This window comes from Puntigrus tetrazona, chromosome 18 (genome assembly GCF_018831695.1).
Source record: "Puntigrus tetrazona isolate hp1 chromosome 18, ASM1883169v1, whole genome shotgun sequence".
Taxonomy (NCBI): domain Eukaryota; kingdom Metazoa; phylum Chordata; class Actinopteri; order Cypriniformes; family Cyprinidae; genus Puntigrus; species Puntigrus tetrazona.
The window spans coordinates 10841838-10859571 of NC_056716.1; the positions used below are offsets into that span (position 1 = coordinate 10841838).

Below are 17734 nucleotides of genomic sequence, written 5' to 3' on the forward strand. Positions count from 1 at the left end.
TGAGCTGAGAAAAAGACATCTAAATATGTGTCTAAACAGCATAATTACTACTGTTTCAAATTTTTAAATATGTCAATAAAATAAGTATTTTTTTAAGATAACATTTTTTTTGTTCAGTTTTGGTTTTTTTGACGGGATGAACTGACAACTATAAACTGTTTGGTCTTTTATTCTGAAGACCTTCATTCTTAATGATCAAGTGATGTAATGCAACATTTTTCAAATCAGTTATGATGAAGAAACAAACACATCTACTGTTACCATCTAGGCTGTGGAAATTTTCCACTAATTTTGGCTTCGCTTTATTTTGACAGGCCACTTTAGACATTCTATAAGTAACTTTATAACTACATGTCAACTAATTCTCATTCGTTTGTAACTACATGTCTACTCACTCCCAGACTGTTAGAGTAGGTTTAGGGTTAGTAGAATAAGTAGTAGTAGAATATACTTTTAAATCTTCTGATTATTTTCTATTAAACATGAATCTATAGCGAATCATACTGTATGGACAAGAGGATGAAGTGGGATTATTATGATATATATTACGATTAAAGCCTAAAACCATGATGATACAGCCTTTTTTTTTTAAATTATGATGTGAAATACCTAAATACTGTTATTATAAATTTTATTGTAATGAAATCAGCATACAACATATATTGTGACGCAGCATGTTACAGCATAAATGACAGCGCTCAATTGCCACAAGTTGCATAGATGCTTTGAAGACTACAGTAATAAATATAATAATGCAAAATCTTTATCCAGGAAACAATGTTTTTCAGTTTTATACATTCTTGTGTTTTAGCTGGTACTTCCAGCATAGCTGGGAACAATGATGTTGGCCCATTTATAGATGACGGGAATGAAAAGCAGAGCAGAGCCGAGCAGTGATACTAAGAGAAATGCCCACAGGAAGACCCGGTCCAAAACCTGGGCCACAAACTTCCAGTCCTGAACAACCTAAAAGAAGGCATTACATTAGAATTTATTACAGCTCAAAGCTTATATAGTCTAAAGTGAGAAAATCGTACCTCTCTGACTTCATTCTCCTTCACCACATGGCGCGTGATGTAGCGTATAGATTCTAAAGCTGCCTGCAGACTGTGTTCTGCTTTGAGCAGAGGAGTGGTATCCTGACCCGAACTCTTCCCATAACCCAGCCCTTCTCTTCCGTTTCTCGCGGCGGCGGTGGCGTAGCGGTCCACGTGGCTGCGCATGCAGAGCAGTTTAGGCAGGTGGTGTAGAAAGATACGACGGACCCAGGGCGCCATGCTGTGATGAGTGGATGAGGAGCGATGATGGATGTTAATGGCAAAGACAGTGATGACGATGGAAAGTGTCACGAAGATCATAGTGAAGACCAGATATTCACCAATGAGAGGAATAACCTGGGACAGAAAACATAAGAGCAGAGCAAAAAGTCATTTTGAAAATAAGAATGGAAGATTGAAAATAATCCTCACTGGAAATAATTTCAATATGTCTTTAAAAACAGTCACACTTTATTTTAAGTCTGATTCTTACTATTAATAAATCTTCAACTATGACTTTTGCCTCAATAAACTCCTAATTTGCTGCTTATCAATAGTTAGTATAGTAGTTTTTTACATTTTAGTATTGGTTAGTATTAGGGATGTAGAATATAGTCTTCATAAGTCAGTATTTTAGTTTTAGTCAGTATTTTATTAGAATTAACTAATAAGCAACTAGTGAGAACTGTTACCTACTAAAGTGTTACTTATATAGCATGTATACTATTCCATATATTCAAAAGTGTTGCTTCCATGGTTTAATCTAGAAATTATACATTGTAGTTGGAGTTTTTGGCATCTAGAACATTCACTGAACTTCAAAGAACTTCAATGCCTAATGAAAGAACTAATAGCTGAAAAAGCTGACGATAATGTTTAATGATATGTTTAAAAATGTGTGTGACACACTGACTTACAGTACACATAAATTAAATATATAAATCAATGAATATACAGCTTTGAATTCTTAAAGAGTACCACCTTTGATGATGAAGGGATGATCTCTTCTATCACCAGAAGGAAGACTGTAAGAGAGACGAGTACTGATGTGCAGAGGGAGATTTTCTCTCCTCCGTTAGATGGGAGATAAAACACCAGCACAGTCAGGAAAGACAATCCAATGCAGGGAATGATGAGGAAGAGGGTGTAGAAAAGAGGAAGACGTCTGATTATAAAGGAGTAAGTGATGGATGGATAGAAAAAGGTTCCATCACTTCTCAAACCCCGGCTCCTGTGGCCGTCACAATCTCCCATTCACCATTGTCAAAATAGTCTCGTTTGTCCACATGTACATCCTCAAGAAGAATATCCACCTTAAAAAAGAAATATTTTGCGCTTATTACATACATTTCCATATATTACACACAAAAGGGTATTCTTCAGAGGACTTAGAAGACACAGTTACTTTTCTTTATGCTACATTAAAGTGGTCGCTATGAACAATAGCTAATTATGTCAACTTGAGGTTCATTTTTAGATAAATTCTTTCTTTCTAGATGCAAACATTGGCTTTTCATGTTCTCAGTAACAACTGAAAACAGCATACCTGGGAACCATCGTAGGTCCAGGAGCCAAACTTCATGGAGCAGTTCTGAAGGTCAAAGGGGAAGAACGTCACATCAATAGTGCAGGCAGATTTATAGTTAGCAGGAGGAGTCCAGGAGATAGTGCCGTCATACCTCACCACCGCTTTTGTCACTGTGGCCTCAAAATTACCATCTGCACTGTAGGTGATAATTACTCAGTCATCAAGCTGAGACCAGACAGGTCCAAAATTACTGTAACGTATTCTCATATAGTCAAATGAAAGTAAAAATTATCTTTCCTACTCCGATTAGCATTTCAAATCACAAAAGCCAAGAATATTTGTATTTTTACATGCAAGGCAAGAAGTTGGAGACATAGGGAAATAAATATTTACCTAACTAGGTCTCACTTTATATTAAGTGGCCCTAATGCCTGTGTACTTACATAGTAAATAAATGTGTATGTAGTGTGTAACCACTGTGTATCTACAGCTGTAATATTTCTGTAACTACAAATATGTAACAACCCTCAGAATGGTATGTTTAAGTGTGTAACAAGACATTGATCAGTCTATATCAGTGATCCTCTGAGCTGGACCTTGAGATCCATTTTCCTGCCGAGTTTAGCTTTAACCCTAATCAAACACACCTGAGCATGCTAATCAGTGTCTTCAGGATCATTCGAAAATCGCAGGTAGGTGAGTTTTATCAGGGTTGGAACTAAACTATGCAGTGCATTGGACCTCCAGGTTAAGATTTGAGGAACCCTGGTCTATATGTATATATATAGATGTATATACACATACATATATATATATATATATATATATATATATATATATGATGAGATTTTAATGATTTCAAGGCTCAACAGACTATCTAGTACCTCCTTCTTCTTCAGATTTAAAAAGAAATGTTATACCTTTGAATATTCAGAAACAATATTATGATAATATCTCTATGATATTTACTGTTCTAACAGTATTGTTAAACGTTATGTTCAGTCCCTGTATTGGTTTCCTTTCTCACTCATACACAACATACTTGTCATAGAGCACAATGTCAGGAATCCAGATGGAGTCTGAGGGAACTCTGATGGAGGTGATGCCCAGATAATGATCCGGATTCCATCGGAGCTTCATGTCTGTCCACTCCTGAATGCAGTGAGACATGGATTTATCTGCAAACATTATTCTCACACAGATAAAACAGTAAAGAACGTAGCATGTGTGAATTTTGTACCAATGACTACTCACTACCAGAACAGAACACAATGACAAGAGCAGAATAAAGGTCTAATAAAACTAATTCATGTATATTTTGTATTAACTGGATAAACCTTAATGAATTAGTCCTGCTTTACCTGCTTCATCCAAACATTGGTTGTCATCAGCTGGTTCTTCTCATCCTGAAGAAAAGAAAAACATCATTCTCCTTATGTAATGTACTTAATTTCTTTGTTGTTCTGAACACAAAGGAAGATATTTAGAAAAAAAGTTGGTAACAAGGCTGTTTTGGGTCACCATTGACCTACTAAAGAAATCAGTGTTGACCAAAACAAAATATCTTCCCTTGTGTTTGGCAGAACAAATAAATTTATACAGATTTGGAATTACTCAAGGGTGAGTAAATGATGACAACATTTAAATTTTTGGGTGAACTATAAATGTCTTTATTATAAGAAAAGATTTTTATGAGGAGAATGCCATTTCAGTTTCACTATTCCTCACCACATCCACGAGCTGAGAGATAGCCAGGCCAAATTTCACCTGCACCGTTCTGTTGAGATCCTCCACTGGTCTCACCCATTTCTGGTAGTTGCTGAAGAGATGTTTAAAGAGCTTGTCTTCTGTCTTGGCATAGGAAGACAGCACAGGAGGCCCTTAAACAAAACAACAACTTCACGTTAATCTCTTAAATCCAATCAGGAGGGACTAAGAGACTAAACAATAAATTAATTAGATGGCAACAGTCCCACACACAAGGACCACCCAGGTTTATTGAAGGGGTGACAATTTGATTGTTCATATTGATCTCACAACAAACAACTCACCCAAGACATATAGGTTTTGTAACAACCTTGCACCTGCCCCCTCTAAATCTATCATTTAGACAGAGAGGAATTGACTCTCCAACTGAGTTTCTTTTAACAGATAGAATTCCTTAACACTTTTGTCTCTGCCTTTCTTAGTTGAGATTCAAAATACACTTAGGGTCAGATTTAATAACATCTTGCGTTAGTGCAAACTCTCTTTTGGCATAAAAAAAGATCTACTAAATAAATAAGCAACGAAAATTTATGGGAGACACAATTGACTAATTTACTTGTATTAACGCCATTATTTAATATCCACACAATCATGTCTTAAACTATTTTGCACTTGACATGCCAGTGATTACTAATTTGTGCTGTACTTGGTAGATTGCACTGGTCTTGTGGAAATGAGCTGGCTGCATCTGCACTCTTTAATCAGAACTTAATTACAATCCCAAGCTTTTAAGGAAATGCAGTCTCATTCTAATTTGCACTGAATTTAGTAAATATTACCCATATGACTGCTTGACGCTATTGGATGAGAATAAAAATCGAACTGAACTGCGTTGAATAAACCTGGTTCAAATTTGTTTCAGAATTACTTAATTTACACTGTTATTGAACTGAATTGAATTATCATTGAACTGACTTGAGATCAGTAACAACACCATTGCTTTCTATAGGGCTTCTGATAGCTGAACTGAACTTGTTTTGTAATTAAATACATTTACCCAGTTATTAAAAAGAACTAACTAGCTGTATTAGTCATTGACATTCAAAAAAAACACAATGAATTCTTACTGGAATGATGGAATATTACTGGATATCGGAGCTTGAGCCTTTCAAAGCTGCAGTAAAAATGACTTCTGCTTGTAATATGCAGCATATACTTGATCAACTCTAATAAAGCTCATTTGACGTTGCTATTAGATCTCCAGCAGCTGCTTGTATCATGCCAACATCCTGTGTGATCTTGATTTTCCTCTCAGGGTCTCCACAGTCTGAGTCACTATGGGAAACCCAACATGATTTGCTGAACACGTGTTCATTTCTGCGGGGGCAGGTTGAGTTATGAATGGAGATTTATTAAATCTATAATTGTCAAATTGGTTTAGATGATCTGGGTTGTGTAGCCATCATTGGTGGACAGGATGTTTTTTTAAAGTGAAATGTCACACACTATAGCACTGTTCCAAAACGGAAGTGGAACCTCAGAGGGGTCTCATTTAGAATGCTTTATTTGCTGTAATTTTACAAATGCAAATAAAATAGCAATACTATTCCATATGGTATGCCATATCCATGTGGTAAATTAAAAATATGTTGAATAATGAATGCAAAATATATGTGCGTGAACGTACTTTTTATGCATTTTATATGACTCTTAACTGCGTATTAAAAAAAATCTGGAATTCAGTTTTTTTGGGATGTCTGGAGCTAGATGAAATATAAGACAGAATCAGTCATCTAGCCCCAATGAGTCTCGAGGCAATGATTTGACCCAGAAGCCATAAAACACAGTGAGTGTCATTTTTCTAATTTCTGTCTAAAATTGAGGCTGTTAGCTATCGGTACTGCATTTGTCCTATAAAAAGTGTGGTACGACCCAAACAGCATGAATTGATTGCATTCTGTGCCTATTATTCAGCTCCGTATTTAGATATTGATTGAACGTTGCAATTTTATCTCCACCCCAAAGCTCAGTTTCTGTGCTTATAAATCTTGATGTTCTTTAACTGTTAATTTCACAGACAGCCGCAGATGGTATTCTGGTTTCAGCTTGTTTTCCCATCGATCAATATCTGTGGTCTGTTCCCCCTTGATCAATATAAAACTGATTAGAAAATGTTTTAATCTTCAGGTCGCACTACTGTTTCAGTGGACATGTACTATATCATAAAGTAATAATCAATGTGGGTGAACATGTAGATCATGATTTACTAAAACACTCTGAATTGCTTCTGCTCTTAATGTGCATCTGTTGTTTTTTTTAACAATATATTTGATCTTGAATTAAAAAAGTAACACACCAATGAACTGGACAGACAGTCACTAATTGCATGCAAAGACTGACAGTAACAGAAGCGATATCCGTGCGCCACTAATGATAAGCATATGCTAAATATAAGTCTTTAGGCGGTCAGCAAAATGTGTACTTGCTGGTAACAGAAATAACTGTTGTTTTGAATACATAAATGGTGTTTTATCCAATCAATCCTCAAACGTAATCAATAAAATATAGAATCAAATATTACTAAATCAACATGACCAAAGATTACGCCAACAAAAGACATTATCAAAAGACAAAAATAGCTGAGCCCAAGGAAAAAGATACATATAAATTAAATATTTCTCTATTTGCTGCATAACACAACATTTTTAAGACAACTAAATCCAAAGGTTTATTGTTTTTGCATTAACGTTATAGATTTCAGACTACTTACGGCACATACCATATGCAGTATTGCGGTACCTGAAATATCTATAACATGTACACGTCTTTGTTTCTGTCTGGTCCTAATTTTAAAGCCCCTCACTGACAAAAATAGAGAGACAATCCATTTTAGAGTGTGATCTTATCTACACCTCTCTGTCACTGAGAGCCTCCATCACAGAGAGGGTCAGAGAGCAAGAGAGCTGTTGGAAATAATAATTAGATAAAGAAATGTTAGTCACAGATGGACAAGAAAGTGAATCGCGGGTCACATTTCATCCCAAATTAAAACTAAAAATATATTATAATTATATTATGTAAGGGAATCAAAAGAAATATAGCTACAGTGTTCATCTACTACATTATATATATTTTTTTTCATGAGCAGTTTAATACAATATGCAACCATTGTCACACAAGTAATTAAAATGAATGTTTCACATCCCATTTATTATTTGTTGAGTTTCAATGTAATAAGCGGAATAACAAACCAATGTATATCAGATGGTTATTATCACAAAATGATGTGATTGTGAAGTAATTCAGTTATATTGCAATCTGCAGACTGAATCAACACCACTGAGAGAGATCTGGACATGTATACTTTGAAGAACGTCAGTAACCAAATAATTTATATAGCGCATATGAATGTTTATTTTTTTATTTTCATTTGAATTATGACCTGGGTATGTTCTTGACAGGTATCATGAGATGTCCCTCAGTCGGGGAACTGAGCCAAGGTCAGAGACACTCACCTATAGAGGAGCAGAGGACAGCACAGCAAACTAGCAGGAGGACAGATCTGACAGCGCTTTGAGCTGTTACCATGATACCCTCAGGAGCAGCAAAGCCACAGAGAAGACCTGCAAGCAGCCATAAACGTGCGAGCACTTTATTACGCACAAATACAGTCCGAGCTGTTATTAAACACTCACAAGCTTGTTACCCATTAAACGTATGTGATGTGCAGTGAAGACCTGCATGCTGCATCTTTTGCATTTTTCATATATGCACAAATGGCCACAAATCACAAACAAGCCGTGTTATGTGACAGTGCATAGGAATAGCACCGTGTTCTGCATCACGCACATGTGAGCGGTCCTTCACACACGAAGCATGCATCTATCCACCTGTCCATTGAGATTACGCACGTTCATCAATATGCAAACAACCAGTGTGCCTATATCTGTCTCTGTTTTTCTGCTTTTCTTTTTCCTTACCTGATTATGGACTGGAAGGAAGCAGAATATTTAGAATTTTTCTTTTCCATTTGCCTGCCGTGTGTCCATGCCAACCAGCATGTGTGTGGCTGCTTACTCTCTCTCTCACACACACACACACACACACTCCGTCACAGTCTCCTGTTCCTCCTCCTTCTTCAGAAAGGCAAGCCCACCCCCCTCACATTTTCCCGCACAGAAAAAAACAGCCAATCACAGCCCTGGATCCTCCATTATCTTGTAAAGTCTGCCCCCTCCTGCTCAAAATATGCAAACCAGAGGTCTTCGGCTGTTTTTAGGCTAATGACCCTTTGGTCATGGAGAGACTGAGCAGAGACCCTTTATTACATAATGTGTAAAATCGACAGATTTATGGCCTGAACTATAAATAAAACATGTACAGTGCCATATTAAAGATGCTTCTCTTACATTCACCTTGTGTCAATGTAGCCTTGGCCAGGAGGAGTTGATGTCATCAGACAGTATCCAACGTCCATTGGGATGTTCGCAAGTACGTTACTGCCCCCATCAAATATAAAAAAGGAGGAAAAACTATTTAGTATTGCATCCAAATACATTGTCCAAACAGAATATTTCATCACAGTTTAGAAGTAATGACTTAATGAGTCTGAAAAACAATAGTAGGCACATACAGGGAATTAGCTTCCTTTGTTGTGTCGATGACACCCAGAAATGTGTTTCATCAAGACCAGGCTGAATTTGAGGAGCTCATTGTTGGGGCCACAAGTTCCATAAGTTGAACAAAGTTTTGCCTGATGTCAAATTCAAGTTCGGTGAATTAGAGATGCAGAAAGTCGTTGTGCAAATTTCCACTGCAGTGCATTTGACTGTGGTTAAAGCTATCTTTTTTAGGCACGTGATGCAGAACTTTGCTCTATTTCTATTGAGGCGGCATTTCCTGAGACATATAATCGGAAAGTGTGGGAGGTGCATGTACGTGTGTTTGTGTTTGTGTGACTGTACATATGCACTTGCCAATTAGTTCAAAACCTATAATAAAGCCCAAAATCTGTTCCTTGTCTGTTGATTGTATTTTACTGACCAGACAGTTTATATTTTGTTACAAGCGTCCAGTGATGGGAACAGCGGCGTTGTAAATAATACTGTTTACCGTTACTGATAATAAAATGCGGTGTTACTATAAATTATTGTAGGTTAATGTTATTAGGCCTCTATTTTTATTTTTAAAATCATCTGAATGTATTCGCTGTGTGACGTAGCTATATTTGACGTACCGCAAACTAGTTTAAAGTCACACGGGTCTCCGTGGCTTTGTTTCACACACGCAAATAAAAATACTGAGCGAGAGAATACCACGCAGAACTGACGCGCTTCACGTAAACGAAGTTCCTTTGGAATTATTCGGATTTTCAGAGTCTCTGGTAGTGGGCGGAACTAATGCGCAAACAACAATCTCATTGGCTGGCGCTCACCTATTGTCGTCTCTGTTCTCTGATTTCAGCAAATCAATTTGAGCGAACGCAGACAACGTGATTAATATTCATGAACACAGCAGCTCATTTATCGTAGTGCGTTTATTGCTATTAGTAGAACAATGCATAGTAGTTTTATCGCTATCATTTTTCCACCTTTTTATAGAAACACTAAACGACAAACAATATCGTAAACACCACCGCGAGTCCTAAGCTCAGTCAACATGACAATTATGCCGTTATGGTTATTGTAATTACTAAATGCATCTTATAATGCTAAATTCTAATCAAAATATTATTATAATGCTATTAAAGTCATACATAGTCATACATATGACTATGACGATTTTATTGCCAAGACGTGTCTCTCACATTGTCCCACAAAAACATAAAAATTGTGTAAGTTAGTGTGCAATGTTTTATATTAATAATTTATTCTATTTAGTGTCCATTTCATACATTTAAATTTAATGTAATATTGGGGCATCCAAGTTATTTGACAAATTACAATATTTTTAAAAAGTATAACGGAATAGTTACTTTCCCAGATAATTACTTTTATAATAATGTAATTCAGTTACTATTTGTGAGAAGTAACTAGTAACTATAACTAATTAATTTTTAACGTAACATGCCCAACACTACATCTCTCCATCTGTACTATACTTATTATACATGTGTACCGTGTGTCACGTAAGTGAGTAACGTTGAAACCTTTTGCAATTTTCCACCAGGTGTAATTTTTAACACAATATAAATATTAAACATAAATATTAAATATTATTTTTTTCAGTGCATAAAAAAATGAAGAAATATGATCTGTAACCTCTGAAATAGATTCCAAGCATTTTATTATGAGATATTGTCGAGTACATTCGTGAATACACACTCAATATGTACAAATTCAATATGTATATATTGTTTTTTATTATGAATCCTGAGAGTTTCCTGTCTTTAAAGATCATTGACAGCAATGTTTCCTTAAAAAAAATGTCCACGGTAATTAAAGTGGTCAACACTCAGTTGGTCAGCATCATAAAAACGTCTATAATGACAGTAAAGCACAAAAGGCAACAGTTATAAAACAGCAAACGATAACGCCGCAAAGCTGCAAAAGCATAATTTAATCACAGTGTAATGCACGCAGATGCTGTACTGCACATTGCACTTCATTATTCTTCATCTGTAAAAATACAAGACATAGCTAGTCATTGTAATTGCACAAAATGACTACAATTATGTGAATATATTACTGTGTTTTACAGTGTAAAACACAGAAGTATATTAAAACACTGTAGATAACTTCTCTGAGATTATTCATTTATTCACTGAATGCAGACTTACCATTAAAAAGAGGAGTCATCCGACTCTGAGCCAGCCCTAAGTCATAATGGACATTGATTTACACAACCGCATAATTTTTGTAAAAACAGTCAAATAAATAAGAAAAAAAATATATTGAAACAGACGAGAAAATATGTGAAGTTAGTCAGAAATATGAAAAATAAAAGACGGAAATAGCACAGTAAAGAGTACAATAACAGCACAAAACATATTCATAGATAAATTACTGGCTTACCAGACATTACATTGTAAGTGACCAGTACCAGACGAGTCAGGTTTGTCAATATCTAGAACAGATTTATTAATGTAAGATAAAATTATAACAGATAGCCTATGGTCTATAATAAAGCTTCATACTCAGTTTTTTTTTTTCTTAAAGATTTATGAATTTATATGATATTTCCTTTTTGTAAAGTAGTTGACTCGGCAATGTATGAAGGTTAATAAACAACATAACAGTAAATTAACACAACAGTTAACTAAAATCCATGTGCTCGGTTGTTATATAGCAACCCTATCTTCCTGTTTTTCATAAGAAATAATCCAACAAGAAACATGAATAATGAATACCATCATACAACTCTTCTGTTCCTCTGAGCTCTGTCTCGTTTTTCGAGGATCTGTTGATTAAGATTGCATCAGAATTGTCTTAAATCTGGTATATATGAATTTCCTTTATTTACTTTTGATTTTCTAGTAACCTTTCAAACCAACCTTTCATTTTGGATTCTAAGGCATCCTATTAGAAAAAAATTAGAGTATTAGAAATCAAACAGAACGTGAAAATGTGTCAGTGTTTGTAGATGTACTACCTCGTCTTTGGATCAGTGCCCAGATTCCCAGAAACAGACTGAGAAGTAACGCTGTGACAGAGCCCATTATGACAATTAAACCGCTGTGAGATGTTGCTGTCAAAGAAAACCCAGAAACACAAAATGGTCTTATTTTGACAGTTTGCTCACATTTTAGTAATACTGCGGAAATGTCATAAATCCATAAATCCATGACAGTACACTTTAACCATATTTGCATACAACAGAATTACGAAATTGTACATCATTTAAGTTTTATGTGGGTTAGAACTACTTTGAATTCAGCTAAGCTGCATTTAATACACTATAGAAACTATATAATAAACTACAATTAATTTGAATGTAATTCCACATAATCAGCACCCCTGCCCCCCCCCATTCTTACCAGTTACATGAAGATCAACTTTAATATTTTGATGAATTTTCATTTCGTGGTAAGGGAGTATATTTAACAATACAACACAACTGTACGTCCCAGCATCTTCCATCTGGACCTCTCTGAGAGTGAATGTTGTCATCGTCTTCTCTTTGTCCCAAATATTAACTTTAACAGGATTTCCATTTTTGATTAGATAAACCAAGATCATGTTCCTGGACTGTTTGTTGCGTAAAGGACTGGATGTTGTACAGTTGAATTCAGCATTACTTCCCACTGGCACCTGAGACTTGAGCAAATGTATCTGCGTATAAATAAAAGACTCTATGGCAGAAAAGAGAAAGCTATGGTTAAATGTTGTAGCATGACCTTTCATATAGGCTATTAGACAAATCAATAAAAAACCACAATATTAAACGAGTAATTTAACATTTCATCCGTGCTCAGGAATCAAAAACACTAAATATAAGCTAACGTGTGTTACACCTTACCAATCACATTTATGAAGATGTAATTATGACCGTATCCCGTCACTTTGTTTATTTGCAGCCGCTCTTCTGAAAACACAGCTGCTAGTTGCCTGAATGGTTCATTGCTATTTTCTCTATTTTAAAGGTGGTGTCTTGAGTGCGACCGCTTTTCATTTCAATAGCTTTACCGTTTTACACAGATATAAATAAACTGCCTTTCCTATAAAACCAAATGTGCTGCAAGTAACCTCCAGTCTACCACCTTCTGGTACTTCTTTATTTTCACTAAAAATCTTAGCTTGATGAATTTCTTGAGCTGCGAAGGAAAGAAGAGACATTTTAATCGCGATAAGGACGATATTACATTTACAAGTCGTTTATTCAGGGCCTTGCTGGAACATACCTTCACATTTAAGGAGTAGATCCATGATGATATCTGAAAATAGTAATTAACATTTATTAAACAAACACCACTAGCATTTGTGTTTATTTAATCTATTGATCGTTAATGATTTTGTCATTTCAGTACTTACACGCAAGGAGAAACGCACCAACCATGGCTGCTGAGCAAGGTTTCATTGACTTTTCTTGCACTCCACAAGATAATTGAGTTTCTCGTGACTTGCAACCAATTTATTGTTACAGGGTCACTGCACTAGTTTGAGCAGACAGTGGCAGTATCTATAATAGTCATGCTGTGAAGGCGTTCTGAAGGCGGAAACATTGTCAAACAGTCTTGAAAGGTGTATTTTACATTAGCCTACTATTGATGGATATTCATTATTCCTCAACATGCATTTAAAAAATGCTTTCCATAGTATTTCATACCCTTTCAACTGCTATTTCTATTAATGTTGCACCACTAATTCACACAGATTAATTCACACAGGCTAACCGTTCACGCTCATGTTTGTTTTCTCATTTTAAGAAAGTGATTATTTCTTGCACACATATAACTACAGCTTTTCAGTAACATGCTATATTTTGTTGTTTTAATGTCACAGTTGTATTGTGAATGCAATGTCACTGCAAGGTGAGCTGAGGGGAAAAACTAGTGTATTTATTCTTTTATTCGTGCTGAACAGTCTCTCTGCTGCTCATGAAAATGTGCTTTGATCCTGACTAACATCTATGGTAATAGCGCCACTGAAAGGTCAGAAGCAATAAACGCATGTTGCTGCAGCAACACATAAAAACATAATAAATAAAAATAAAAGGAATAAATATGTGCATTATTCAAACAGCCAATCATAAATGTATGTTAACAGCAGTTAACAATAGAATAGTGTTCTTGTAATGTAATGTTCCTGTTAAAGTCCTGTTGTCCTCATTTGGTCATTTTCCTGTGTTACCTGAATAGTTCCCATTGTTATTATTAGTGTTTTATTGGTATCTAGGTGTTTTAAAGTAATTAATCTAGTTTGTGTTCCTATTTAAGCCTGTTTCTCAGATTCAATTACTGGTCACTTATGTTAAAGTAGTAGTTCCCAAAAATAAAAATTATACCATAATACTCATCCCTAAGCTATATAGGCATAAATGACTTCTTTCAGATCAATAAGTCTGTGATTTGAGTGCTAATTTTTAAAAACAGAAATATTTTTGTTCCAAAAAAACATTTATCTGCTTCAGAAAACATGTGTCAACCTCCCACAGGGGAACATGGTGGGAATAAACCATGGCATACTAAGAAATGGATGCCAAGTCTTGAGGTATGAAGGAATTCCACTACAAAAAACAGTAACAGACTACTTCGACCAGAGTTCACAAGGGTAACAACTGGGAAAAGTACACAGATCCAAAAGGAATGAAGCTGTAAGCCAATACTGAGTCTCCCACCAATTACCTGATGTTACCTAACACAATGGAAGACACAGGCTTAACGAAAAGATTATAAAATCTTGTAAAGGTATTGCCAGCCTTTAGCTCTGCAAATATCTGCAAGAGAGGCGCCGTGCACCAAACCCCAAAAGGAATCAACACTCAGAGTGGAATGAGCTCTAACTCCCATAGGGCATGGCTCACTTGGGCCTAAGAGAATGAGGTGCATCTTAGGAGGATTTAACCTCGCGGGCCACAATAGCAGCAACGTACACCTTGAAAGTGAAGGAGGACAGCCTCCACTCCAACTTTTCCTACAGGAAGAAAAGCACCACACTAATCGGACATCTCTGAAGGTCTTCTCTGCAAATAGACCCCACTTCAGAGGATAGGCCTGCCTCATAGAGGAGGCCCTGGCCTGTGTGATGGGGAAGGCCAGAGAGGTCCCGTCCAGAAGCCAGTTGTGCAGGTTTTACAGATCAGGACTTGGGTTTCAACATGTGCCCATCCCCTGAAAAAGAGAACTCTCCAGGAAGGGGTTGTTGCAAGAAGTATAAGGTCTGCAGTGCAGGTTTGGGTGGGCCATTATGGCACAACCATCAAAACCGGCACCTCGTCCTCCCTGATATTTCACAGGGTCTGTGCAAGGAGGCTTACTGGGGGAAAGCATATACTTGCTTAGACCCCGGGGGCCAACTGTGTGCAAGTGCATCCATGCTAAGAGGAGCCTCGGTCAGGGCATAGAACAACCGACAGTGGGAGGATCCTCGGGAAGTAAACAGGTCTATCTGGGCTTCCCCCAAATCAACTCCAAGTGAGCTGAACCACCTGGGGATGGAGGTTCCATTCTCTAAGAAGGGTAAGTTGCCATGAGAGCATGTTGGCTGCATGACTGAATGTGAATAGCCCGCAGTGACTCCAGAGAACAAGATGGCAGACGAGATGCGATATTCAACTGGAACCTACACCTCCCTGGTGGTTGATGTAAGCTACTTTTACCATGTTGTCTGTATGAACCAATACATGCTTGCCCTGAAGTAAAGGCCAAATCCGGCACACCATTTAGCAGCCCTGAGCTAAGACCAATGTTCACAAAGAACTAGGGCTGCTTGATCATGACAAAAAATCATAATTGTCAATTATTTCCATGATACTGCAATTAATTACAATTATCACAGTTTACACTGAATGATGTTTATACCATTGTTTGAAGCATCTGCATGCCATTTTTTAAAACTACACTAGGCATTGCTCCACTGATCATGTACTGGTTACTCCACTGCACACCTCAGATCACTTCCTGTTCACTCTTAACAGGATAAGATGTATCTTTACATTACGTCTAACCAGTGTTGGGGAAAATTACTTTTAAAAGTAATACATTACAATATTTTGTTACTCCCTAAAAAAGGTAACTAGTTACGTTAAGTTTTTATGGAAAGTAATGATTTATATTATTTTGCTTTATGCTCACGTTACTTTTTAAATATGAGCATGGCTTGATTGCTGGTTATTTTTTATAGCAAATGAAAAGCTGTTTTGTGCCAAAAAGTGTAAACCTTAGGCTGAAGGAAGAGTAAATTCACGTCTGTACATTAGAATGCAGGAGAAGAAAGTTCAACACTCTTTAGCAATAAAAAAGAAGCACAATTGTTAGCTTATCTTTTTAGCATGGCTGAAAAGGACAGCAGCAGCAGAGACATATATAAAGTAATGTAAATGTAAAGTATCTAAAATTAGATACATTTATTATTATTATATTTAATTATTGCAGATTTGTGTCATATTCTGAGCTTGCATTTCAAATAATTTTGATGAATAATATATATATATATATTTTTGTGAAAAGAATTCATGCATGTTGACATTTAGTCTAGAACTACAGTAGCATGATGTAACAGCATGAACACAGCAAAGGAGACTTGTCAGTAAATTAAAGTATAGTGTTACTTTTCTAGTTACTTGATAAAAATGTATATTATTACGTAACTTGCTTTACATATAATGCCTTACCCCAACACTGTCTGACACAGAACTGTGTACATAATTTGTATACACTGGATGCTGTCTAAAATTCCAAAAACCAACAGAAAACCAAGTAGTGTATTAGCAGACATTTTAACTTTTTAAATGTTATGTTATGTTATGTTATGTTGTTATGTTATGTTATGTTATGTTATGTTATGTTATGTTAGGCTTTTAGGATTGTGCTGCCTATTGTGTGTGTGTGTTTGAGAGTGGTAGCGATAGTAGGGATCTGAAAACACATAGTAAGAATTGGTTATAAAAACAAAAAGTGAAACAAGCAGTAGGAAAGAGGATAAATAAAAAGCAATACTTGCCAGTATCCCTGACTGGTGGAATCACAGAGTAGAGTCGATGGTCTTTCCACACTTTGGTCTGCACAGAAGGGCTGCCAGGTTATACTAACCTTTTTATACCAATTTGACAGAACTGAACACACTTTAGCAATCGCACATGATAGAGTATGAGACTAAGTGCAACTTTAGTACATCTCAACATAACAAATGAAACACTAAATATACTAATATAAAATATAAATAAATATACTATATATATATAGGTTTACACAGTATTTAGCGCAGATGTTATCTTAGATTGACACCCAAATGTGGTTGGTTATTCATAGTTTTATAGCATGTATGGTTTTTTATTAGTGTGACAAATTATTTCAAAGTAGTGTAACATTTATTAATGATGCCCGTGAACCATTGGTGGTGCTGTGGATGATTATTTGTCTAGATGTGCAAGTTCCTCATGCATGCTAAACATTACATTTAAATGTTTATTTTTTGCTAGTCCATCTTTAATTGTTAACTTAGATGCCACAGTTATAGTGCAGTTATAGCAGCTTATAGTGCTCCTGCAGTGCATGCTGGGAACTGCAGAGCTACACTGCAACCAGCACTAGTGTAGACGCATAATACAAACATTGTTTCATAAAGCTTAAAGCAAGATTGCACATATTGAAATTTCACTCTGTTTCACCTATTTGAAAGGAAGCATGGAACACAAAATAACATTTTTATTGGATTATGCATGAATTTTGTTTTATTTATTAGTATTATTATTTATTTTATTTTATAGTAGTAAGCACTATTTTCTATACACCGAACTGCATTTAAGAATCAGTAAACTATAAGTAAACATTCATCCATAGATTCGCTATAGGCAGAATTCACAA

The 17734-nt window shown here is 36.0% G+C and overlaps 1 protein-coding gene and 3 long non-coding RNA genes across 4 annotated transcripts; 1 reads left to right on the forward strand and 3 right to left on the reverse strand.

Annotated features, from left to right (window-relative positions):
* Positions 1 to 191: 191 nt before the first annotated feature.
* Positions 192 to 7889, reverse strand: LOC122363036 (neuronal acetylcholine receptor subunit alpha-5-like). Its single transcript, XM_043264904.1, is given in 9 exon segments — positions 192 to 966; positions 1038 to 1394; positions 2019 to 2266; positions 2269 to 2350; positions 2584 to 2761; positions 3608 to 3717; positions 3927 to 3971; positions 4294 to 4445; positions 7788 to 7889. Coding segments are annotated over 9 exon segments (1404 nt in total). The 5' UTR covers positions 7861 to 7889; the 3' UTR covers positions 192 to 807.
* On the forward strand, positions 3615 to 7852 carry LOC122363043. The gene is made up of 3 exons (XR_006253185.1): positions 3615 to 3726; positions 7597 to 7646; positions 7734 to 7852. It is a non-coding gene; the product is annotated as an uncharacterized LOC122363043 (long non-coding RNA).
* A 3975-nt stretch (positions 7890 to 11864) lies between the features above and the next one.
* On the reverse strand, positions 11865 to 12781 carry LOC122362663. The gene is made up of 3 exons (XR_006253146.1): positions 12730 to 12781; positions 12248 to 12562; positions 11865 to 11958 (listed from the first exon to the last, which is right to left on the reverse strand). It is a non-coding gene; the product is annotated as an uncharacterized LOC122362663 (long non-coding RNA).
* A 165-nt stretch (positions 12782 to 12946) lies between these two features.
* LOC122362699 lies at positions 12947 to 13400 on the reverse strand. The gene is made up of 3 exons (XR_006253151.1): positions 13242 to 13400; positions 13112 to 13144; positions 12947 to 13024 (listed from the first exon to the last, which is right to left on the reverse strand). It is a non-coding gene; the product is annotated as an uncharacterized LOC122362699 (long non-coding RNA).
* Positions 13401 to 17734: the final 4334 nt, after the last annotated feature.